The 25,842-nt window shown below is 37.6% G+C and overlaps 1 protein-coding gene across 2 annotated transcripts in view; it reads left to right on the forward strand.

The window, feature by feature from the left end:
- The window catches only part of PLCH1 (phospholipase C eta 1), a 252,761-nt gene that overhangs the window by 223,071 nt on the left and 3,848 nt on the right, over window positions 1-25,842 (forward strand). For both annotated transcript variants that reach the window (XM_066369876.1, XM_066369877.1), the window contains exons 14-22: window positions 7,209-7,300; window positions 10,088-10,185; window positions 12,908-13,087; window positions 13,172-13,279; window positions 14,264-14,388; window positions 18,624-18,708; window positions 20,515-20,661; window positions 20,899-20,978; window positions 23,139-23,493. In XM_066369876.1, the coding sequence (XP_066225973.1) occupies window positions 7,209-7,300; window positions 10,088-10,185; window positions 12,908-13,087; window positions 13,172-13,279; window positions 14,264-14,388; window positions 18,624-18,708; window positions 20,515-20,661; window positions 20,899-20,978; window positions 23,139-23,493 (1,270 nt within the window). The remainder of the gene's footprint in view (window positions 1-7,208; window positions 7,301-10,087; window positions 10,186-12,907; window positions 13,088-13,171; window positions 13,280-14,263; window positions 14,389-18,623; window positions 18,709-20,514; window positions 20,662-20,898; window positions 20,979-23,138; window positions 23,494-25,842) is intronic.

The following is a 25,842-nucleotide window of genomic DNA, read 5'->3' on the forward strand; positions in this document are numbered from 1 at the left end:
GTCAAAAGGCGGTTCGATTTTTAATTTCCTGAGGAATCTCCATACTGTTTTCCACAGTGGCTGCACCAGTCTGCATTCCCACCAGCAGTGCAGGGGGGTTCCCTTTTCTCCACATCCTCGCCACCACTTATTTGTGTTGTTTTATTGATGAGCGCCATTCTGACTGGTGTGAGATGATATCTCATTGTGGTTTTAATTTGCATTTCTCTAATCATTAGTGATGTTGATCATTTTTTCATATGCCTTTTGGCCATCTGTGTGTCCTCTTTGGAGAAGTGTCTATTCATTTCTTTTGCCCATCTTTGGATTGGATTGTTTGTCTTTCTGGTATTAAGTTTTACAAGTTCTTTATAAATTTTGGTTATTAACCCCTTATCAGACGCAATATCAAATATATTCTCCCATTGTGTAGTTTGTCTTTTTATTCTGTTCTTATTGTCTTTAGCTGTGCAGAAGCTTTTTAGTTTGATAAAGTCCCATTTGTTTATCCTGTCTTTTATTTCACTTGCCTGTGGAGACAAATCAGCAAATATATTGCTGCGAGAGATGTCAGAGAGCTTACTGCCTATGTTTTCTTCTAAGATGCTTATGGTTTCACGGCTTACATTTAAGTCTTTTATCCATTTTGATTTTATTTTTGTGAGTGGTGTAAGTTGATAGTCTAGTTTCATTTTTTTGCAGGTAGCTGTCCAATTTTCCCAACACCATTTGTTGAAGAGGCTATCTTTACTCCATTGTATTTCCTTACCTCCTTTGTCAAATATCAGTTGTCCATAGAGCTGTGGGTTTATTTCTGGGTTCTCTGTTCTGTTCCATTGATCTATGTGCCTGTTCTTATGCCAGTACCATGCCGTTGTGAGTACAATGGCCTTATAATATAACTTGATATCTGGAAGTGTGATCCCTCCTGCTTTATTCTTCCTTTTCAAGATTGCTGAGGATATTGTGTTCTGTTTTGGTTCCATATAAATTTTTGGAATATGTGTTCTATATCTTTGAAGTAAGTCATTGGTATTTTAATTGGTATTGCGTTGAATTTATAAATTGCTTTGGGTAATATAGACATTTTAATGATGTTTATTCTTCCTAACCATGAGCACGGTATATACCTCCACTTATTCGTATCTTCCCTGATTTCTTTTATCAATGTTTTATAATTTTCTGAGTACAAGTCTTTAATCTCCTTGGTTAGATTTATTCCTAGGTACTTCATTTTTTTGGTTGCATGTTGAGGTATGTTCCCTGTATTCCCACTTTGCTGAGAGTTTTGATCATGAATGGGTGCTGGATTTTATCAAATGCTTTTTCTGCATCTATTGAAATTATCATGTGGTTTTTCTCCTTTCTTTTGTTTATGTGATGAATCACATTGATTGATTTGCGAATATTGTACCAGCCTTGCCTTCCAAGAATAAATCCCACTTGATCATGGTGTATGATTTTTTTCATATATTGCTGGATCTGGTTTGCTAATATTTTGTTGAGGATATTTGCATCTAAGTTCATCAGGGATATTGGCCTATTATTTTCTTTTTTTGTGTTGTCTTTGCCTGGTTTTGGAATCAGAATTATGCTCGCCTCATAAAAGGAGTTTGGAAGTCTTTCTTCCTCTTGAATTTTTTGAAATAGCTTGAGAAGGATAAGAGTTAGTTCCTCTTTGAATATTTGGTAGAATTCACTTGTGAAGCCATCAGGCCCAGGACTTTTCTTTTTTGGGAGTTTTTTGATAGCTGTTTCAATCTCATTTTTTGTAATTGGTCTGTTTAGTTTTTCTGATTCTTCCAGATTGATATTTGGAAGATTATATGATTCAAGGAATTTGTCCATTTCATCTAGGTTGTCTAGTTTTTTGGCATACAGTTCTTCATAGTATTTTCTTACAATATTTTGTATTTCTGTTGTGTCAGTTGTTATTTCTCCACTCTCGTTTCTAATTTTATTTATTTAAGTCCTCTCTCTTTTTTTCTTGATGAGTCTCGTTAAAGGTTCATCGATCTTGTTTACCTTTTCAAAAAACCAGCTCCTGGTTTCATTGATCCTCTGTATTATTTCTTTAGCCTCTATGTCATTTATTTCTGCTCTGATCTTTATTATTTCCTTCCTTCTACTAGCTCTGGGCTTTACTTGCTGTTCTTTTTCTAGTTCTTTTAGATGCAGGATTAAGTTGTTTCTTTGAGCTTTTTCTAGCTTCTAGAGGTATGCCTGTAACGCTATAAATTTCCCTCTCAGGACTGCTTTTGCTGTGTCTCGTAAATTTTGAGTTGATGTATGCTCATTATCGTTTCTTTCTAGGAATTTTTTAATTTCTTCTTTGATCTCAATGTTAACCCATTTGTTATTTAATAACATGCTATTTAGTTTCCAAGTGTTTAAATGTTTTTCAATTTTTTATTGTGGTTGATTTCTAGTTTAATGCTATTGTGATCAGAGAAAGTGCTCGATATGATTTCAATCTTCTTAAATTTGTTGAGACCACTTTTGTGCCCTAAGATGTGGTCTATTCTAGAGAATGTACCATGAGCACTTGAAAAGAATGTATATGCTGCTGTTTTAGGGTGAAAGGTTCTGAAGATATCTTTTAAATCGAGTTGATCTAATATGTCCTTTAAGTCTACTGTTTCTTTGTTAATTTTCTTTCTTGAGGATCTATCTAATGATGTTAATGGGGTATTGAAATCCCCTACTATTATAGTATTGCTGTTGATCTCACCCTTTAAGTCCATCAAAGTCTGCTTTATATATTTAGGTGCTCCTATATTAGGTGCGTAGATATTTATAATGGTTATATCTTCCTTTTGGATTGTTCCCTTTATCATTATGTAGTGACCTTCTTTATCTCTAACTATGTTCTTTGTTTTAAAGTCCATTTTGTCTGATATAAATATTGCTACCCCAGCTTTTTTTTCATTTCCATTTGCATGAAATATTTTTTTCCATCCTTTTATCTTCAGTCTGTGTGCATCTTTTGATTTAAGGTGTGTCTCTTGTAGACAGCATATGTATGGGTCCTGTTTTCTATCCACACAGCTACCCTATGTCTCTTGATTGGATCATTTAATCCATTAACATTTAAGGTTATTACTGATATGTAATTGTTTATTGCCATTTTTTTTTTCTTTAAAACTGTATTCCTCTTTTCTTGTATTCTCGTTTTCCTTTGATCTGTTTACAACATGTCCCGTAGCATTTCTTGCAACCTTGGTTTGATTGCAGTGAATTCCTTGAGTTTTTTTTGTCTGTAAAGCTTTTTATTTCTCCTTCAATTTGAAATGATAGCCTTGCTGGATAAAGTAGTCTTGGTTGTAGGTTCTTGTTCTGCATTACTTTGAATATTTCTTGCCATTCCCTTCTGGCCTCAAGTGTTTCTGTTGAGAAGTCAGAAGTCATCCTTATGGGGGCTCCTTTGTAGGTGGTAGTCTTTTTTTCTCTAGCAGCTTTTAATATTTTCTCTTTATCACTTAGCTTTGGTATTTTAATTATGATGTGTCTTGGTGTTGGTTTCTTTTGGTTTCTCCTTAATGGAGTTCTCTGTGCTTCCTGAACATGTGTAATGTTTTCCTGCCTTAATTGGGGGAAGTTTTCTGCTATGATTTGTTTGAACAAAGTCTCTATCCCTTGTTCTTTCTCTTCTTCTTCAGGAACCCCTATGATGCGGATGTTGTTTCTCTTCATGTTGTCACAGAGCTCTCTTAGAGTTTCCTCAGACTTTTTGAGTCTCTTTTCTTTTTTCTGCTCTGCTTCCGTGCCTTTATTTATCGTGTCCTCTAACTCGCTGATTTGATTCTCTGCTTCATCCATCCTGCTTTTAATTCCTTCCATTGTATTCTTTATTTCAGATAGTGTATTTGTCATTTCTGACTGATTCTTTTTTATTATTTCAATGTCCTTTTTTATATTTGTTATCTCTTTATTTAGGTTTTCATAATGGCCATCTATGGTTGTTCTAATATCTTTGAGCATCCTAACAATCATTATTTTAAACTCTGCATCTGGTAATTTGGTTATATCTGATTCACTTAGGTCCTTTTCTGGGGATTTCTCTTGGTTTATTTGTGTTGTATTTCTCTGCCTCTGCATTTTCTCTTCACCAGAGTGGCTGTGATCACGCACTCAGTTGTACAAGCGTTGGTGGCCTTGGCCTTTGCCCCGCTCCCGTGTGTGACGTTATGCTTGGTCCTGAGGGCACTGGTGAGCACCTTTGCTCAGCTGCGGGTCTCAGCCTGTTTCCAGGCTTTCGCCCTGCCCTTGCAGGAGGAGCCTGCTCGAGGAACGGTTGCTAGCCTTGGTTCAACCACTGGGCAGGAATGCGTGCCCACGCTCAGCTCAGTAGCGGAACTCCGCCTCTTCTGGGCTTTTGGCTCCACCCCCGTGGGAGGAGCCGGCCACCAAGTCAGACCGCAAGCCTGGGTTGCACAGGCGGGGCAAGGCTGTACTCCTCTGCCCTTGCCCCCGGGCTTGTCTCCACCCTTTCCGGGGTTCCCACCCTTCTCCCGCAGGCTGGATTACAGGCTGCCAGCAGCTGAGTTTGACCGCTTTTGCACGCTCCCTTCCCCCAGCCAGGCAAGATTGAGCTCACACCTGAGCCCAATGGTGGCCAGCTGGCTTCTGCCCCTACCAGCAGAACCACACTTTTGTCTCCCGCTGCCACCAGCCCTCCGGCCAGCCCTCAGCCTCGTGGGTGGGGGCGTTGCAGCTCGGACCGTAAGACTCACTGCTGTAGACCCAAAAGCTCCCTCCTTCTATACAACTCTGCTCTGTGTGCTGCGGGGGATCTTGTTGGCTGCTCTCCTGCTTCCCTTTGCTGGTATTGCTGTTTTCGGGGGAAATATTCACTTCAGCTTTGGGGAGTGACTCGTCCCAGGGGTTAGGGTGGCTATCTCCCAAAATGTTTCTCCCTGTGCCTCCCAGATTATACTCTCTTCCTGTCACTCTGGTCCTCTCCCCTCTCCCTCCATCCCCAGAAGCCCCGGGTGAGTGTTTGTGAGAGAGATGTTCTGCTCGGTTCCTTTAAGAAGTATCCTGGGTCTGAGAAATCAGACTCTTTCTCACAAACAGTATCCTGACTTGTTTCCAGCTAAATACTGTCTTTACGCCTCTTCTGGGCTCTGGGGCTGCAGGCTGGGGCTTTGTTCCTGGGGCTCAGGACCCTTCCCCCTCTGCTAAACTCACTTCCCGCCACGCGATTCTCTCCCTGCTGCCCTTTGCTCCGGGGAGCTGGGCAGCCCTCTCCACATTTCTGCTTTTCCTACCAGTCTCTGTGTGGCTTCTTCAGTGTTCCTTGGTTGAAGAGTCCTCTTAGTTTAGTCCAAAGTTGGTTTTTCCAGATGATAGTTCCAAAAATTAGTTTGTATTCCACTTTGGTTCTGGGAGGTAGATGTTGGCACGTCTGCCTATTCCAGCACCATCTTGTCTCCTCCCGGGACTATTTCATTTCTTGATTACAATGACTGATTTTAGTTAAATTATTTTGCAAAATAAACCTTTTAGTCTTTACTTTTGCTACTATAAAAATAGAATTTATTACATCTCAAGTAATAAGAATGAATGCCCACAAGACTATTTATAGATTATTTTAATGAATTGTAATAGTACTTTAGGTCCTGGCTGGTTCGCTCAGTGGTAGAGTGTCGGCCCGGTGTGCAGTCCTGGGTTTGATTCCCAGTCAGGGCACACAGGAGAAGTGCCCATCTGCTTCTCCACCCCTCCCCCTCTTGCTTCTCTCTCTCTCTCTCTCTCTCTCACACACACACACACACACACACACACACACACACACACACACACACATCTTCTTCCTTCCTTTAGTCATGGCTCAATTAGAGCAAGTTGGCCCTGGGTGCTGAAGATGGCTCCATGGCCTCTGCCTCAGGCTCTAAAAAATGGCTCCCAGATGGGCAGAGCATCGCCCCCTAGTGGGCTTGCTGGCTAGATCTCGGTCAGGGCACATGCAGGAGTGTGTCTATGCCTCCCCTCCTCTCATTAAAATTAAAAATAAATAAATAAGTAGTAATAATATTTTAAATTGAAAGTTAATATTATGTGGCTTACAGAATGATTTCCCTTGCTATCTCATTTAATCATCACAACAATAATAATCCTTTAAAAGAGATGTCATTATCCTGCCCTTTTAAGAAACACAATAGGAAGCCAAAGAGGTTAGTCAGCTTACAAGTTTGATGAGAAGCCAATCTGGGACACGGGATCATCAGAGGCTGGGTGCCCACTCCATGTGCACTGAAGTCTGGGAGTCATAAATAACACCTGAGGGGTTTCCAGACTAAACTGGTGCCTTACTGAGTGCAATCGAGTTGAGTGTGTGTATGCAAATAATGTAGCTTGTTTTTTGTCAAGTATGAGAAAATCTAAAAGTGACATTGTTTAATGGTAATGTGAAGATGGAGTCCCTTTCCTTTTTTAATACTATAGTCCCCAGGCATCCAGGGCAGTCTGTCTAAAGGTCTCACCTTTGTTTGTTCTGCCATTTCCTCATGGTTTGTGTTATTGCGGTATGTGTTACCAAATAATGGGGTTATCTCCCATGTGGTGGGGGTGAAACCTCATCATCCTAAAAAGGTTTTATATTTAATAGCTAATCTGTCCAGAATGTACCAGATTGGTCTTGCAGCCTTTCAGCCTGAATCCTGTGGGTAACAATTTTATTCTGCTGCTAGAAATTAAAGCAGGTCAGATCCTCAAAAAAGCAGTTTGATATAGGTGGTTTTTTTAGTGTATACTGATCAAAAGCAGTCATGGTAGTTAACCATTAAAAAAATTGCCACTAGCTTTTTAATCAAATCTGCCTTTTATAAGTCAATAGGAATAGTGAGCTTCCTACAAAAAGGATATTTTATTTCTTCTTATTATTTAGATAGATGTTACAGCTTTGATCCTACTCCTCATAGGGACCTCCAATGCATAACTAATCAGGTCTTTCCAAGACCTACATTTTACATGGTTTAGAAGTCATTTTCTACCACAGGAATCCTAGGTTTTGCCTTAATATTATAATTATGGCCATAGCCATGCTTGTTATTGATGCAAGTTGCAGTATTTGATCTCTTTTTTTTCTCCTCCAAGTTATTGTCCTTGCGTGTGTGTGTGTGTGTGTGTGTGTGTGTGTATGTTAAAGCCTAATCCATTCTCTGTATGTCATAGGTGTACCTGGTACAGTGAATTTGTTGTTAAGTTTGCTTTGATTTCTCTGGCAGAAAACTACAAAATCACGATCAAAATCATATAGTACTGATGAGGAGGAGGATGCACAGCAAAATCCTGGCAAGGAGACTGGCCAGCTATATAGGTAAGAAAGTGTCTTCATGCTTCTTGCTCAGACTCCCCAGGCCTCTCTATCCCCATCATCCCCATCAGCTTGGCCATTTCAGTTGTATGTGTCTAGAGAATGGGATCACAAGGTAGAGTGCTCAGTGCAGTGATACCTGTGAAGATCACCTGGACATGAGATGATAATACAGGTAGGGGACTTATATTGTGCCTGGTATAGAATGAGATCTTTATAAATGCTAGCTGTTGCAGTTGTCAGGTAAAAGGTGTCTTTAAAGAAGGGAGAGAGTGAGCACATGAACTAGTACAGAGGACTCTCATACAAGACTAAAGGAGATGATGATAACCCATGTTAAGAGTCAGGGATCTGAAATCAGCCAGCCTTCAAACTCTTATTCCTCCATCCTTAATATGAGGCAAGTTAGGCTTTTCATTTGCATCTTTTTCTTAGGGCCATTGTAAGGATTCATTGAATTAAAATACTTAACCTGAGAAGCCCTTCCCTAATTAATTAACTGCTAATAATGAATAAAATAACCATATTTATAGAACCCAAATTATGACACATGATCTGATATAGGATTTTCTGGCAGTTTATGTATACAGTAAGTCTCACAAAGAAATGTAAATTAAATCATAGACAAACACATGCATGGGCACACATGTGCATGTATACATGTGCACACACACTCCTCGCCCCCTCCCCCCATATTCCTGTGCCTTTATTGAAAGACTGACATTAAAGGATATTGGAAGCATAGAAACCCTGTAGGAATGGATGGCATGTAGTGGTCAATTAAATTTTACATTTGAACTTCACTTCAACATGGTAACTCATTAGTAAGGGCAGAGGGAATGTGTATAATCTCTATCCTTAGGATACAAAAATTTTAATTTATTTACAGTAAAGAACATAAGAGAAAGGATATCATCTTCCAGGAGATCTCTGCTGTGAATGTTGTCAAATACAAGTTTGAGAAAGACTCAACTCTGAATTATGCAGCCAGGGAAGGGACAGTATGGAAAGTCATGATAATCTTTTATTTATTTTCCTAACCCTCCCTCCCTTCCTTCCTTCCTTCCTTCCTTCCTTCCTTCCTTCCTTCCTTCCTTCCTTCCTTCCTTCCTTCCTTCCTTCCTTCCTTTCTTCCTTCCTTCCTCTCTCTCTCTCTTTCTTTCTCTCTCTCTCTTTCTCTTTCCCTCCCTCCCTCCCCACCTCCTCCCTCCCTCCCCCCTCCCTCCCTCCCTCCCTCCCTCCCTCCCTCCCTCCCTCCCTCCCTCCCTCCCTCCTTCCTTCCTTCCTTCCTTCCTTCCTTCCTTCCTTCCTTCCTTCCTTCCTTCCTTCCTTCCTTCCTTCCTTCCTTCCTTCCTTCCTTTTTCTTTCTTTCTTTCTTTCTTTCTTTCTTTCTTTCTTTCTTTCTTTCTTTCTTTCTTTCTTTCTTTCTTTCTTTCTTTCTTTCTTTCTTTCTTTCTTTCTTTCTTTCTTCTTCCTTTCTTTCTTAGAGGGGATATAGAGACACAGATTTCACATACGCCCTGACTAGGATCTACTTGGCAACCCCCATTTGGGGCTGATGTTCTGCCTATCTGGGGCCCATGCTTACAATGGAGCTATTTTTAGCACCTGAAGTGGAAGCTCCACACAGCCATCCTCAGCGCCCAGGGTTGATGTACTTGAACCAATCAAGCCATGGCTATGGGAGGAAGAGAGAGAGAGAGAGAGAGAGAGAGAGAGAGAGAGAGAGAGAGAGAGAGGTGGGGGAGGGGTGGAGAAGTAGATGGTTGCTTCTCCTGTATGCCCTGGGAATCAAACCCAGGACTTCCACATGCCAGGCTAATGCTCTACCACTGAGCCAACTGGCCAGGGAGTTGTATTTCATTTTATTTTTTATTTTTTTTAATCAGTTTCATTGATTCATGCTTTCAGTTCTTATTTAGTCCATGATAATTTTAATATATACATATAAGAGACTACTACAGGTATCACATAAAATCATGTTGCTTGCTGTCTTGAATTAGAGATTTGTCCATAATTGCTATCAAAACTTAAGCATCTATCATAGCTTCCTTTTGAGACTTTAATAAACTAATTCACTCCCAGAATGAAGATAAAAAACAGCTAATTATGAAGAATTTCTCTGTTTCTTGGAGTTTTGCAATTTCTAGGGATGACCTCACATTGACTTATAATCACTAGTTTTTACAATAGCAGACTTTTACGAATAACTATATAATTTCCTAATTATGTGGTAAAGGAAGAGCATGAACTCTTGCCACTTATTTTTATACCTAAGTTTATAACTTTATCTTGGCAAAATGAATTGCCAGTGCATTTTGACCTTAATTCTTTTATTGAATGCAAATAAGTACCATTAGGGTAAGGATTTTTGTCTGATTTGTTCACTATATCTTTAATAGGTGTTCAATATATTCATTGAATCAGTAAGTCTATATTATTACTCTCTAATTCCAGAACATTGTATCACAGCAAAAAAAAAAAAAACTACCATTAGTAGCTGCTTCCCATCTCTCTCTCCCCTAGTCTCTGGCACTAACTAATCTACTTTCTGTCTCTGTAGATTTGCCTTTTTGGACATTACATATAAATGGAATCCTATCATATTTGGTCTTTTGTGTGTGGCTCCTTTCACTTAATATGTTTTCAACATTCATCCATGTATGTATCAAACAGAGTTAGGTTCTAATCCTGGCTTCATTAGGAGCATGTAGGGAAGGCAGAGTAAACAAAGGCCCAGTCTTTTTCCAGCTCTCCAATGTCCTGAGTCCCTGGGTGTGTGTTTCACAGGCTGGGTCTCCGAAGAAAAACCATGAAGCTGTGCCGAGAGCTCTCTGATCTGGTGGTATACACAAACTCTGTGGCAGCCCAGGACGTTGTGGACGATGGTAAGGAATGAGTGCTTTTTCTTCTGGATAAATATTCTTGACTTTTCTTTGTCAGTAGTTAATTAATTTTTTGTTAGTTAGATCATCAGCACACATTTCTGGAATTGGGTACTATCCAACTTGAGTCCTCAGGAAACTGCCTGCCCGCACAAAGCTTTGAGCTCACAAGGAGGACTCTGTTGATTACTGTGGTTGCTTGATCATCTATCAGTCCGAGATGTTTCCTATAGGGTAGAGGAGGATTTTATTATAAAAAAGACAAAAGTGTCAGAGAAAGTTCTTCCCCAATACTGGAATTATGGAGACCTGACCTGGTTTGATGGCTATTCTCAGCATGAATGACCAAAAAATAAAAGAATAAGTCAATTGGCTTGAAGAATAAAACCCCACATTTTCTCATTGGAAATTTAGATTTTGCCAAAAATAATTTCATCCAGAGATTGAGGTTTTAACAAAAAAGAACAAACATTTCAGAAGCAGTGGCTCACTGATTTTTCCTCTATGAATTGCCATCTATTCAGCTGAAAAATGCTAGTCACAACTGTTCTTACCCTACACTTACCTATGAGTTGCTCTTTTCCCCTTTATTCACTGCCCTTCTCATTTCTATTTTGTTCAGTTAGTGAATGTTTATAAAAGTAAACTATGCTCATGTGGCTTTTCAGTCTGCTCTCAATTATGGTAGAACTTGAATGGAAATCAGAACCTCCCATTTTCTCTCCAAGTCTAGTCAAGGGAAAACAGCATTGGGCGAGTCTCATGTCCTCACAAACCTCCAAGATTTTTCCTGAAATCTCTTTTTGCCCCCTAACTCCACAAGTGTATGTTTTTCTGTTTGCAGATTTTTTCCCTTTGATATTGATTTATTCTTCTAATGGTGATAGTTACAAAATTTTAAAATTTATTTCACATGTGAGAGCATGATATAGGATTCTCAACAAGTGAACAGCACATTCTTGTAATCACTGTACATAATAGAAAATAAACTCAGGGAGTGGTTTAATGGAGTTGAAGGGGTATTTGGTTTACAGAAATATAATTTCTAATAAATGCCTTAGAATATCATAATACTATTAGCTTAATGAAAAAATAATATTGAGTGCTATTTAGCTCTTGAACTTCAGCTGTTTTTGTCTTTTGTGGGGGGTTTTTTAGCCTTAAAATGAACAATAGATAATGAGTGTATGGCTTGTTCTAATGCAAAGCAACTCAACTCTATTTATATATTAATTGATATTTGCCTAATCATCAAGTATTCATCTTAATGACAATGTGGTATGCATATTTATGTGGAGAGACAGCAAAGAGTGGTACTGATTACAGTACTACATTATCTGTATGTGACTTCTCAAAAAGACAATATTTTCTCCTATCATGTTCAAAGTTTCCTAAAAAAATCCTCAAATAAGATCATTTTTAGAATGATATTTTTTAGAATTTGAGATGTGAACTATGTTAACAAGTTAATGTCAATAAAATATATATGGTAAGGAAAGAGTTTATATGAGGCACATCATCGGATTAAAAACTCTCATTTCTTTGCCTCTCACCTGTATTTATGACCATTCCTAGTTCTAAGTCTAAAGTGTAATTGGTAGTTATTCTCAGGGTGTACAGCCCTGAAGACAATGGAGACCCTGGGAGACTATGCTCTAATAAACATGCACAGTTTGGATATAAGTCAGGCCAGCTGGCCCAGCTAGACTACAGCTCTACTCCTTGTTTTCATGGGCCATGTCCCTCAGTCTGGGTTCAGATACTCTGCAGTCACAGTACACATTGGAATGAAAATGAGGCTCTGGAGAAGTCTGGATCTTCATTTAGATTAAACCTCTTCCAGCAGACCCAGGAGACAGATGGTTGGTCATTTTGGGGTTGGGTATGGATGTTTGGTGAAGGAGTAGTAGGGTTATTGTAGACACAGTGCAAAAGATGGGTTTGGGGAACAGAGTAGCACATTAACATTTGGAAGTTTACTCCATCACAACTTCAAACTTGCAGTTTTCTTGGCCCTGGATTGAGTCCTCCTAATGATAGTCCAAGCAGAAATTTTAATATAAGCTTCCTGTTTGTTTACCTCCAATTTTTCCCCATTGTTTATAAACCTGGGTAGGTAGATGATCTTGTTTCTAAGCTTTATTTCTTTATAATGCTCTTTTGAACTCATTCTCCCAAACAGGTTTTGACTAGTTCCATAATTCTATTCAAATTAACTTGAAAACTAATATTTATTTTGGATTTTTTTTCTTTATTTCTGAGAGCTATGAGTTAATACGTGTCTCTAGATGAATTCCTTCAATGACTGTCTCCCTGTTGTTAGGACTAAATTACATAGATAGTTTTTATTTATCCATATCTGCTCATATCTTTGGCAAAGACATTCTATTTGAAGTAGGCACCTAAAATTGTTTTCCTGCTTACCCTGTTCAGACTAGCCAGATAAACATTAGTAAGATGGCTGAACTCTTGGGAAAACATGGGAGCTCGAAATAAATGCAGTTATCTTAATATAGCTCAGTTGGGCCTTAAAATGGCAAAACAGGCCTAAAAATGAAATTATATGAGTCTCTCTTGGTCAGGAGCTTTCTCTCCCTTTTTACTGTTGGTTTAAGGTATAATCTGATATGTTATATGGTCTTTTGTGAGTGACGTTTTTTGTTGTTTTTGTTTTTGTTTTTCCTATAGTTCTCATTTTTCTTTTTTCTTTATTAAAAACTTGCAGGAACCATAGGAAATGTGTTATCATTCAGTGAAATGAGAGCACATCAGGTGGTTCAGCAGAAATCAGAGCAGTTCATGATTTATAACCAAAAGCAACTCACAAGGATCTACCCCTCCGCCTACCGCATTGACTCCAGTAACTTCAATCCTCTGCCCTACTGGAATGCAGGCTGCCAGCTAGGTGCGTATACCTTGGGAAGATGTGCTTCTCTGTATGTCTTAAGTCTAGTTTTTGCTAATTCTCTCAAACTTTGAACTTGCACAGTGGCACTGAACTACCAGTCTGAAGGGCGAGTCATGCAGTTAAATCGAGCCAAATTTAAAACAAATGGCAACTGTGGCTATGTCCTCAAACCCCAGCAAATGTGCAAAGGTATGTGTTAATTTCATAGTCGTGTATCTGAACCCAGGTGTCCTCTACTGAGAGAGCTCTCTGGAAGTGTGATAGCCCTGTATTTTGAAACATAATTAAAAAAACAAGAGATACAGGTTCAGGTGTTGGAATGTAAATTAAAACTCTTGTCATCCTATGTCTAGAATGTTCTCTCCTGAGGTTATGCATGTGAAGAGGGATGGGGTAGCAATGGGTATTACTTATAAGTTATACTGTCTTCTAGGGCTGAGCCCTTTCAGAAACTTTCTTAGGGAGTATGAGTTGGAAACCTGGTGGCAACATTAAAATACCACCTGAACCAATTTTGTCAGGCCCTTTTGTCAATATGGTCCAGTTATAAAACAGGGCTAACAAAAAAAAACAAAAGAAAAAAAGATAAGGTAGTAGATCAAAAACATGCTTTCTTTTACTTTTTTGGTTCTGCTTATTAAAATTCTCTTAAAATTTTTTAAATTGAATTTTTAACACTTCAGGTAAAAATGTGTTGACAGGTGTATCTTCAGGATTTTTTACTTTGCATGTTTTCTTTCTCTGCTATTTAATTTCAGATCTTTTCTGTTTGTTATATTCACTCTATAGCCAGGATAGTTTAGGTTAGAAAATTATTTGAATCTGACATAACTGTTCCCCTTCTCTGTGTTGTTGACATTCAGATAAAGTGTTCCTTTTTCCCTCATGCCAGGGTTGATAATTGCACTGCAGACACTTGCTTTAAATTGCCCATTCCTCTGCCTTGGGGAGCGTGGAGTCTAATAAAAACCACTGCTATGGAAATGCCAGCTGGCACTGTCTTCACGCAGAAGCCACACTGATAGTTAAGAGAGCATTGCTTCGCTCTAAGAAACACTGTTGTAACTTAGCATTTGTTATTTCTTTGTTCTACAAGCTTTAGCTCTGTGTGTGTGTGTGTGTGTGTTTCCATGCTACTAATCTTAGATTTTAACACCTGCTTACTTGGCTTAGGTACTTTCAACCCTTTCTCTGGTGATCCACTTCCCGCCAACCCCAAAAAGCAGCTCATCCTGAAAGTGATCAGCGGACAGCAACTTCCCAAACCCCCAGACTCCATGCTTGGAGACCGAGGGGAGGTAAGCCACATATGACCCAGTAGTTAATTATGTGATTATTTTATTGTATTGACACTTCATCCAAAGTGTCAGTTCTGTGTGTGTTTATAAATGAGCACTGATCTGAGCTCACCAGATATTAAGCAGCTATAGGCAAAGCATACACTGTCCTCCTAGACATCGGCTATTTTGGAGGCATGAGTGCATGCAATTCAATTCATTGTTTGAGACTGACACTGGCAATGCTAGCATTGGGGTGCAAAGAACAATTTTATTACTAATAGAAACATTGCAAAAGAGTATGGCCTAACTCTCCATCCGCATTCCTCATCCCCTCACCTCTGCTGCACATCAGCCACCTGCTTCTGGCCACATGCTAACTCTTATCATTACTTGCTGCACCTTTGGAGCATGATGTTAAAATGCCTCCCTCTTGAACCACAGTACCCTGTCTTTCCAGTGCTTTTACTCTGTTGTTTCCTTTACATCTGGTCTTGGCCATCTTGGCCTCAATTTTTTTCTTCATGTCAGCCCCTCTTACATTCATGTAATTCCTCTCAGGAGTGGCCCATCACGTCAGGCTCTTTGCACTCCTACCTATAAAACCATCATTTCTGGATCTTGAATGTTGATGGAGAAAACCACACAGCTCTGCACTTTGGTGTTACCATAAACTCTTGGTTTCCACCCTCACTTTGCCCGTAGTGAGGTACTACTATCCAGCTGCACCTGATCAGCCCACTGTCCTGCTCTCTGCAGTGGCTGTTTCCACCCTTCTCTCTCCTTCAACATTGGTTCTCATCATTTTCTTTCTCATCTTCAGTAGTTGGCATCTGTAGACACTTTCAATGGGACCATTCTTTCCTTCTCTCTTGCCTCCAGCATAATTTAACCCACTATCCTCTCTTGTCAGTTCTGATGCAGTAGCCTTCCAGCCAATGGGTCACCCCACTTCCATTCTGTTCTCCTTCCAGCCATGAGAATAATTGTTTTGGTTGTAACAAAACAATTTTTTCCCTCGCCTCTTCTCCTTTCCTTTTTTTTTCTTTCTTGACTACAAAAAGGGAAGAACTCAACTCCTATGTTTTCTCTCCCCCCTTTTTTTGAAACATTTTGAACCTCAGAAAAGCTTCAAGAAAACTAAAATGAATATCATAGCTCCAGCACCAAGGTTTACCAGTTAAATTATTAAATTTTGTGACATTGGCTTTCTCTTTGATGTGTATATATACATATGTGTGTACATATATATTTGTGGGCATATATGTGTGTGCACACATACAGAGACACATGAGAGAGATAAAGCAAATGTCACAAAATTTGATCATTATATATATCCACGTACATATCTGTGTGTATTTATGCATTTGCTTCTTTTCTTTTTCTTTTTTGAAAAAATAATGACCCTTGACCTTGAGTACTTAAGCATTTATCTCTTAAGAACAAAGACATTCTCCTGTATAATCAAATACAATCATGTCACTCATGACATTTAATATTAGTGTGATAGTATTATCCACTAATCCAAAATTGGGTTATATATTAGATAATACTATCACACTAATATTCCCCAATTATTCCAAAATGGTTTTATATCTTTTTTTCTTTTCTTTTGGACTCGGGATCCATTCAAGGATCACACATTCCCTTTAGTTGACATTTCTCATTATTCTTTAAAAATATAAAGCAGTTCTCCAGCTTTTTGTTTTGTTTTCATGATATTTACTTTTAAAAAAATGTTCAAGCCAGTTGTTTTGACAATATCCTTCTGTTTGGATTTCCCTGGTTGTTTGTCATGACTGAAATCAGAATAACCCTGTTTGGGAGAGGTATGAAGTTTGTGGGCAATGTCCTGTCCTCCTCAGTGTGTCACATCAGGGCCATGTCATGGCTGTGTGTCCTGGATAGTGCTATGTGCATAAGGGGGTTCTTCCAGGTATTTTTTATTATATAGGTATCTCTTTACCTTTGTAACTAGTACATAGTCTGTAGAGTTACAGTAATCTTTTAAATGAATAGAGACTTCCTTTTGTAATTAAAATAAAATCCAACCTTCTTATCTTGGCTTACAAGGTTCTTTATAAGAATATTGTAAATTTTTTTGAGCCATGGAAGCCTATAGTATCTGGTGAGTCCTGCCTACCCCACCCCCCCAAAGAGTAATGTTTTTAAATGCATAAAGTAAAAGAGGGCTACCCAGGAAACCAACTATATTGAAATTTACTCATCAAAATATTAAAAACAAATTGTGACATGCAGAAGTATGTGTCTATTAATGCAATAAATAGCAGGATCTAGAAGTGGTCTACTAACTATTAGAATTTTAAGTTATAATGAGTGTAGATGATATATAAAGATTTCTGCAACTACCATAATGTGACATGAAGACATCTATGATTTTTATCAGGTACAAAATTGTAGTATTAATGCTACTTGAAGGTAATGAGTCCCTCCCATTCCTGCTCCATATAATCTCAGCCCCTGATCACTCATATTATTCATATTTCTGAGAATGAAATGATAATTTTTCTTGCTCCCAATCAGAAATTGTTATCTCTAATTTTCACCTTTTTGTTTTTGTTCTCCACATCTAGTAAATTACCATCTCCCAGGTGCCCTACATCCCAAATCTCTCCGCAGTTCCACTGCCGTTATCTGATTCCATTCTAGTATCTTACCTGAGCTGTGGTGGGATGAAACAGACACTGTTCTCTCAGGTTCACAGATGAGGGCTCTGAAGAACACACACTTAACTTGCTGAAGGTCAACACAGGAATCACCTTTTGAAAACAGGAAGTTGCTCTTCAAGCTCTTCAAGTTGTGGTCTTAGCATTTCTAAAATACAGAAATCACATTCATTAGCTCCTCAATAATTCCACAATCCCCACTGGTCAAGTTTTCCCACAGGATTCTATTCAAAGGAAGAACCTATGGTGTAAAATAACTGTAAATGACTACCTTTAACACTGGAGTTTATTTAGAAAACCAAAAATGTGTGTATTCATCTAATTATCTTAACATGTTCTTCTTTTAGACCTTTAGCTCTTATTCTCTGGGGTTCCCCACAAAACTATATTCTCTCTACTCTCTAAGCTCCTAAAAATATGTTTTCTGAGACTTCAATTACTCTCTCTTCTTTCTGGGTTCTTTAGGATTTTAGAACTTCATTGCTCATTATCGAGAGCCTGCACCACAAAGGAGAGCTTACAGATGGTCAACCAAGCAGGACCCTTCCCCTAGAGGAAGACTAAACACTCATATTTTTTCTCTTGATTACTTTTTAATCTTTTAAAAATTACTTTTTAAAATTTATATTATAGTACCCATTGATTTAACTTCATTAAAATCACAGATTAAATATGGATAGCTTGATTAATCATTATGCAACCAAGTTCAAAAATAACCCCGAGAAAGCTTCTGTCTACTCTCCCAATCAATACTACCCCCCTATCAAACACCACCCCTTATCATAATAGATTGATTTTATCTGTGCTCAAACTTTATGTAAATTGACTTTTGTAGTGTTTACTCTTTTTTTTTGAAATTTATTTTATTTTTTTAATGGGGCAACATCAATAAATCAGGATACATATATTCAAAGATAACAAGTCCAGGTTATCTTGTCTTTCAATTTGTTGCATACCCATCACCCAAAGTCAGATTGTCCTCTGTTACCTTCTATCTAGTTTTCTTTGTGCCCCTCCCCCTCCCTCTTTCCCTCTCCCTTTCCCCCCTCCCCCCATAACCACCACACTCTTATCAATGTCTCTTAGTTTCACTGTGTTTACTCTTTTATGTCTGGCTTACTCAACATTATGTCTAGGTAGCAGAACTTTGTTTTTTTATTGTTGTAGAGTATTTATTAAATTACTATTTCACAATTTATCCACCCCATTCATAATAGACATTTATGTTGTTTCCAGTGTGTGACTATGATGAACATAGCTGCTTGTGTACTTGTGCATGGACAACAGCTCTCATTCTGTTGCATGTATACCCAGAACTGTAGTTGTAGATTATCAGATAAAGTTTGTATAACATTAGTTGATATTGGCAAATAAGAATTTAACCTGATTTTTTATTTCTGTTTCATGAATCTGAATCTCTTGCACCTAGTACAGTTTCTCTTTCTTGTTGGGTACCCAATAAAATGGGTTACAGTTGAAATGTGGGTATTTTGGCCAGTATTCTCATATTAATTAACACATGTGTAGAAGTGTATCAGTTGTTATAACATACTCTCTTTATTTATATAGATCATTGATCCTTTTGTTGAAGTTGAAATTATTGGATTGCCAGTAGATTGTTGTAAAGATCAAACCCGTGTGGTGGATGACAATGGTAAGATGATGATCTGTGTTCACTTTTAATCAGAATACTCTAGAAATAAAATTGCACTAAAAAAGAAAATTATGTTTATATAGAAGAGAAATTCCTAAAGTTCATTACTGTCATCTGAGTTTATGTTAAAATCTATTTAATAAATGTGAGATTGATACATGGTATACTTTGATGGACATTGTAATCTAGGCTCTCAAGACTTTTGCTTTTAAAGCAACATCTTTCCTAGTGAAAAGAATAAATGATATTTTAAAGGACTGGGTTAAAACTTCACTTAGGAAAATGCCTCCATTACATTTTTACATTGTGTTTTCATGTAAGTTCTCAAAACTTCCATTCGTAAAGCTCGTGACTTCTCATTTTCTCTGGAGCATGTAGAACTCTAAAGGCAAGTGCAACATGCTCTGACAAGTTTTCTTCTTGTTTATGTCCATATGGTGAATGGGCAGCATTCTTGTATTTTGGCTGCAATGTAGCAACAGCTTTCTTTATCCAACCTTCATGTCTTTTTCTTGGTAATCTTCTAAAATTGTGTTTGTTCATACATTTGACAAACATTATTGTATACTTGTTTTTCTAAATTCAAAACATTGAGAACTTAGAGATTTATAGAGAGACCTTAAGAGGGATTTTTCTAAGTGCTAGTTGAAAGAAAGGGATTTGGGGGTTCAAGAGTAGCATGAACTTATTACTTAAACAACATGCTTAAGGAAAGCAGACTTTCTATGTTGCATTTTCCTACCAATGTTCAATAGGTTGTTTTTTCTTGAAAAGTAATTGAAAGGTCATCACTAAGTCAACAAAAAGATAATTTCTTCATTTGAATGATTTTTGGTCCATAATTATTTCATTAGCTAAGGTCTATAACAGGGTTAAATGTTGATGCCCCTGAATGCATACATTTAATAAAACTTATTTTCATTTTTAGAAAGGAAAAGCATATAGAGTCTTTAATTTTTAGTAGTTTAAATAATTATTTTATCTGAGAGAATCTTACCAAGACATAATGTAGTTTTGCTTCAGTAGCTATACAAATACATCATCTTTATGTATCCAGGTCTTGCTTCAGGAGAGCCACTAGAAATCAATAGTGAATAGTCTAATTAGACTGTGTCACTGTGTGACCTCAGGCACATTTTCTCTGTACATCAATTTCCTCAACTTCAAAATGATTTATAAATACTTATATTTCCTACTTTAATAAAATGAACATATGTTACTTGTATAATTTTTGAAAGTCAGTAATATACATTTTTTTAAAATATAGAGAACAAAAACAAATCCTACCCTACCCCCTTAGAAGATTGCTTTAAGGATTAAATAGCATGATATATAAGCATTGAAATCTGCACAGCACCTTCCTTATAAAATGGTTGCTGGTGAATTGCAGCAGCAGAATCTTTGGTGACCTAGAAGCATAATTCTCTTGGTAGAGGGGATGGGTTGGAAGCATCCTTTATTGTTTTATGCCAAAACATTCTTAGGTCCCTACTGTAGATACTCTTGACCTTACTGAAGCATCCTGAATATATGTGAGAGAGCTTTCTCTACAGTGCAATTTGGCATCAAAGATTAGAACCAATGTAATCATTTACCGGCAATTTTCTTCTAGCAATTATTTTCTAGCAATGTGATAAATTCTGAGGCTTTATTTCAGTAAGGCATCCTGGAGTAGCTTGGTTGTCTGCAGGAGCTTAATAACCATTGCAAGCAATTTTCACTGTCTGCTTTGCAGATGTTATGGCCAATTCATTTTTAGCCAACCCTTTTGCTTTTCTGATTTTTCTTTTCCTGTTTCTCTCTCAGGTTTTAACCCTGTGTGGGAAGAAACCCTGACATTTACAGTACACATGCCAGAAATAGCTTTGATTCGATTCCTTGTGTGGGATCATGATCCTGTTGGACGAGACTTTGTTGGACAAAGAACTGTGACCTTCAGCAGCTTAGTGCCTGGTAGGTATGGACTGGCCTTTCCTCTCTAGCCTGAGCATTCCATTTTCTTTGGAAGATTTAATATATGGTATGTGATATATATAGTATATGACATGTTAAATGCATTATATAACATGTGTTATATAACATGCTTTGAGAAATGTAAATAATAAAGTCAGACAACTTCATTGAATTGTACCAGTGGGAAAGCCAAATGCAATTCAACTGAAAGAAAACTATTCTGTCTTCTTTCATCAGGCTACCGGCATGTCTATTTAGAAGGACTGACAGAAGCATCCATATTTGTCCATATAACAATCATTGAAATCTATGGAAAGGTGAGAAAGATTATAGGTCTTAAAGCCACATGCAACAATAATACAGGCTTTAACAAAATTATTTATTAAATAATTGCATCAAAGGAATGTACATCACAACAAGTTGTTCTTCAGCAGAACACTGGAGAAGCCCAGTGAGCCCAGTGTCTCTCCCGTGCCCAGCTAGCTCCCTGTCACATGTGCTCCTTCTGCTCTTTAGGAGTGTGTACTCATTCCTTCCACCCAAGGGGCCTTTCAGGGATTGACAGAGAACTATTCTCTCAGATGATTATTTGTATGGCTAAAACAATGAAGAAATAGTCATTTTATTTCTTCTTTGAATTTTATTTTAATTCTTAAAAAGTCCTGGCTAGTTGCAATGGGAAATGTATGTTTCAGGTGTTTGATAAATTACTTGGACTAACCAAGCTGTGATCCCAGCCAGTTCTAGGCAGGATGCATTCATCAGATGCCATTGTATTTATCCCAAAACTAAAACTCAAGAATAAATTTAAAGCCACCTGCAGAACTTAAGAGAAAGAGACCACAAAAAATGTATTCTAGCCCTCTTTTTCTACTTCTCCTTCATTGTACAACTCACCTGAGGTTTACAAATTAATAGGCTCTCCTCTGTTCATGCCAACTAATTGCAGACTTGGCCACTGGAATGAATTTTCCAAATCAGGTATGATTTGGAAGGGCTTGAAGAGCATTGAATAAGGCCCATAAATAATCAGTGCTCTTTCCAGAGAGTCTGCACAGCCCACTGTGCCTCAGCCTTCTCGTTTGCAAATGTGGAGTAAAAACAGTACCTGCCTCATGAAGAAAGAAATAAATATTACCTTTAGAAATCTGCGTGATCAAGGCACTTAAGGGAGTTGATGCTTCCTGCTTTTCCCCTTTGTCTGTCTGTCTGTCTCTCTCTCTCTCTTTCACCTCTCTAAAAATAAATAAATAAAATCTTAAAGAAAAAAAGAAAAGGAAAGAGGAAATCTTAAAAATAAAAGAAATCTGCGTGGCATATAATAAATGCTCAAAAATGTTGGCTAATATTAATATTCCCATGACTACCAGGCAATTGCTAGAGAATGGATTAATTCAGCCTAAATTAGGGGAACATGTCCCTTACACTTCTGGAGGTTGGGGGTGGGTGGTCTAAGTAGCATGATGAAGTGTTATTCCAGGACTTCCTAAGTTTAGGCCTGGGTTTCTGTTTGTGCTGCTTGTTGAGATTTTTCCTCTGGCCTCAATACATACGAATGGCTGAAAAATGATTCTTGAATTTCTGGGAGTCCCAGGTTAACTAAGTAGTTTCTCTAGTCTTTATTATATGTGAGGGAAACAGTATAATTCAGAAGTTGCTTAAAACTTGACCCAGAAATAAATGAAAATATGGGGAAAAAAGTGTTACATAGGATGTCTCTGTCTTAAATAAGTATCGACTTATAACTCATATTACATTTTCCTCTCAAGGCCCGTTTGGGTTGGGGTGTGTAAACCACAATGTGGTGGGGTGAATGCAGCAGTGAATGGACCTGTGGCTGCAATCACTAAAACTGGAAAAAAGGGTTTATTAGAAGTAAACACATTGTTTTCTTTGGTTGTTCCTTGTGCCACCTTCTTGAATGAGCCCAAACTGTGTTTTGTTTGTCTGTCTTTTCCCTTACAGTGAAGCCCTTTTATACTCAACGCCAGTTATACTATATTGCACTTTCTAGGAGCTACAAAGGTAGTTTCTTGGCATGGTGCTTTGTTCTTGCTGGTGTCTTTGTCTTTCTTTTTTAAACGCTTATGGCAGCATGCTTTCTTATGTCACTCCATTTTCCTGCTTACCAGTTTGAAACATCCATCTGTTGCTTTAAGGCAGCTGAAGACCTAAACAGTTTGTTAACTGTGGAAACTTTTCCTACTGCCTTGTCATCTCTGGGTAGGAAACTAGTGGGAAAGCTTGGCTGTGAAAATGGAAGGCTACTTTCCTCACAAAGTAAGGTAGATAAAGACGTGCATGATGTTTGTGCCAACATGATGTGAGCTGCTGTTTTCTTGGTTTGAATATATAGCAATGGCTGAAATTTTTTGTTTTTTTATTGCATTTTTCATGAAGCTGTCATTTAAAAGGCAAGTGATTGACACAATGACAGTTGCTTAACTTGTGGTTGGTCCTTCCTTCTGTATCTTCAGAACAGACAGCTCCAAGGTCTGAAGGGACTGTTCAATAAAAATCCCAGGCACAGTTCTTCAGAAAACAATCCCCATTATGTTTGGAAGCGATCAATTGGAGAAAGAATTCTGCATCGCACCGCCAGCGCTCCAGCCAAAGGCAGAAAAAAAAGCAAAACGGGCTTCCAAGAAATGGTAGAGATAAAGGATTCTGAATCTCAGGCTGCAAGAGACCAAGATGGTGCCGTGAGGAGGACCACATGGAGTTTGCAAGTGCACCCTGTCTCAATGCCTGTTGACAAATGTTTTCTGGGGGCTTTGTCACTGCCTATATCTGAAAGAGCAAAAGACACTGAAGGAAAAGAAAAGTGTCTGGGTAAGATGCTTTAAGTTTCTCTAAAAAGAAGCCCCTATAAGCCTCATTTTGGTTTCTAGTTATTATAACATAGTTGACATTTTGTAGTCAACGTAAAAGGTACTAAAAAATAAGTAAGTTTTAAAGTTATTTTTTAGACTAGATTTTAAACTTTAGGGGGAGGGTAGAGGAAGAGCTGTTTTATCTAAAGCCTTAAAATCACATGGCATTTGAAAGTGACAGGGCTAAGAGGCACCATGAGGTATGATTGCACAGAGCCTATAGATCTATTAGGTATAACGGAGAGAGGTAAAATCTGCAAAATATGATTAGAGATCTTGGTTTTCTATGTGGGTACCATATTAACTGACTGTTCTCAGGTTGAATGGTACTGATTTTTCTGAGGTTGAATACAGTTGAATCTCTCTCTCTGACACATAATACATGTTTGTGGCTGGAAATGTCTGTGGAGAAAGAGAAAAAGCCAGATGTTAAAACAAGCCACCATCTTCACTTGAGACATCTTTGCTTACTCAAGAGGTAGCTCAGGTGATGTTTTCCTGTGGCTTCATACCCCTGATCCCCAGATGCTGGCATGGAAAGCAGCATGTCTGTAGCTCCTTTCCAGTTATAGGCTCCTCAAGCATAGGCATCAGATGTTACCCATATTTTCCCCTAATTTGAGTATAATGCCTCACTCATATTGAGAACTTGATAAAGATGCCTGGTGCAGTAGATAGAGTGTTGGACTGGGACATGGAGGACCCAGGTTCAAAGCCCCAAGGTCGCCAGCTTGAGTGTGGGCTCATCTGGTTTGAGCAAGGCTCACCAACTTGAACCCAAGGTCACTGGCTTGAGCAAGGGGTCACTTGGCCTGCTATAGTGCCCCAGTCAAGGCATATATGAGAAAGCAATCAATGAACTAAGGTACCACAAAAAAGAATTGATGCTTCTCATCTCTCTCCCTTCCTGTCTGTCCCTATCTGTCCCTCTCTCTGACTCTCTCTGTCTCTGTCATAAAAAAAAGAAAAAAAGAAAAAAAAAAGAACTTGATAAAGAGTAATGCTTGCCTTGCAATGTACCAAAGAACTCTTAACTTGTGCCAGTGACTCTTTCTCTGGCCGTATTCTGGATAATTTAGGACCAATACTGTGTCCATTTGATGTTTCTGTAACAAGTATATTTTAATTCAATCACAATCATCTCAGACAAGTAGAAGGTGATACCTGTTTCTTTTAGGAAATTCTCCTTTTATCATATAATCTAATTTCAATAATCTATTTTCTCACAAACACCATTTTGCTTGTATTGATTTTTATTTAAAGATATTGTAGAGAGACAGACCAATTTTTGACTGGTTTATTTGAATGAGAAGAAGGAGTTAAAAAGTCTAAAACTTTGCTAAGACAAAACAGAGAAGAGATGAAATATGTGCTTCAAAACTTAGAACTCTATTTTGGGGAAAATAAAGCTATATTCAATAGAAATCAGTAGTAATTCTATTAATGCCAAAATTAAGATATTAATACCATTAAGGTGAGTTAGCAAACAATAATGAGGTGATATTTCTTTTCTTCATTTAAAAAACAATTATATAAGTTAGTCATTCATATATGTATATGTATAGATAAAACTTGTGGCAAATATGGAGCAATACTTAGCCATGGCATTCCAAGTTATGATGTAGAAAAAATCTAAGTGAAGAAAATGCTGAATACAAAATTCTATATATAAATAATTCTGTTCCTCTACAAAAAACTTACAGTACCTGTCCCTGGTTACAGCATAGTCTATTTAAATTTTTTCCTTATAATTTTTGGGTTTATCAATTTTTTTATGTTTTTTTTAGTTAGGAAAATATTTAATAAGTTAAACAAATTCTTTTTTGTATATCATAATTGAAAGTATTTAAACACTATTCAAAGAATCTGATCAAGAATACTTAAACATCTAAAAATAAGAATACTTAAACATCTAATTTTGACTTAGCACTATACCAAGCATGATAAGACATCCCAAATTGCTGTGATTTGTATATTTTTAGTTTTCCTTACTGTGCCTGATATTTTTCTGCCTCTTTTAGGGGCGAATGCAATAGGAAATGTGTATACTAAAAACAAAAATATGATTAACAGAAAATTAGATATTCACAGTAGCATAGAATTGATGACCAATTTTTTATTTTTACATTTTAAAGTCAAGATATACTGGTATTCTAATATATTGATTATACCTTCCATACCTTCCAATTTGTTTTAGAAATTAATTTAATTAGATCTTTTGCCAAAAATGTTTTTTTTTTTAATAATATGATTGTGCTTTTTACTAATACAGTCTTAACTTTGAAAGCTTATAGTATCTTGCTTACAG

This window comes from Saccopteryx leptura, chromosome 2 (assembly GCF_036850995.1).
Source record: "Saccopteryx leptura isolate mSacLep1 chromosome 2, mSacLep1_pri_phased_curated, whole genome shotgun sequence".
In the NCBI taxonomy this organism is placed as follows: Eukaryota; Metazoa; Chordata; class Mammalia; order Chiroptera; family Emballonuridae; genus Saccopteryx; species Saccopteryx leptura.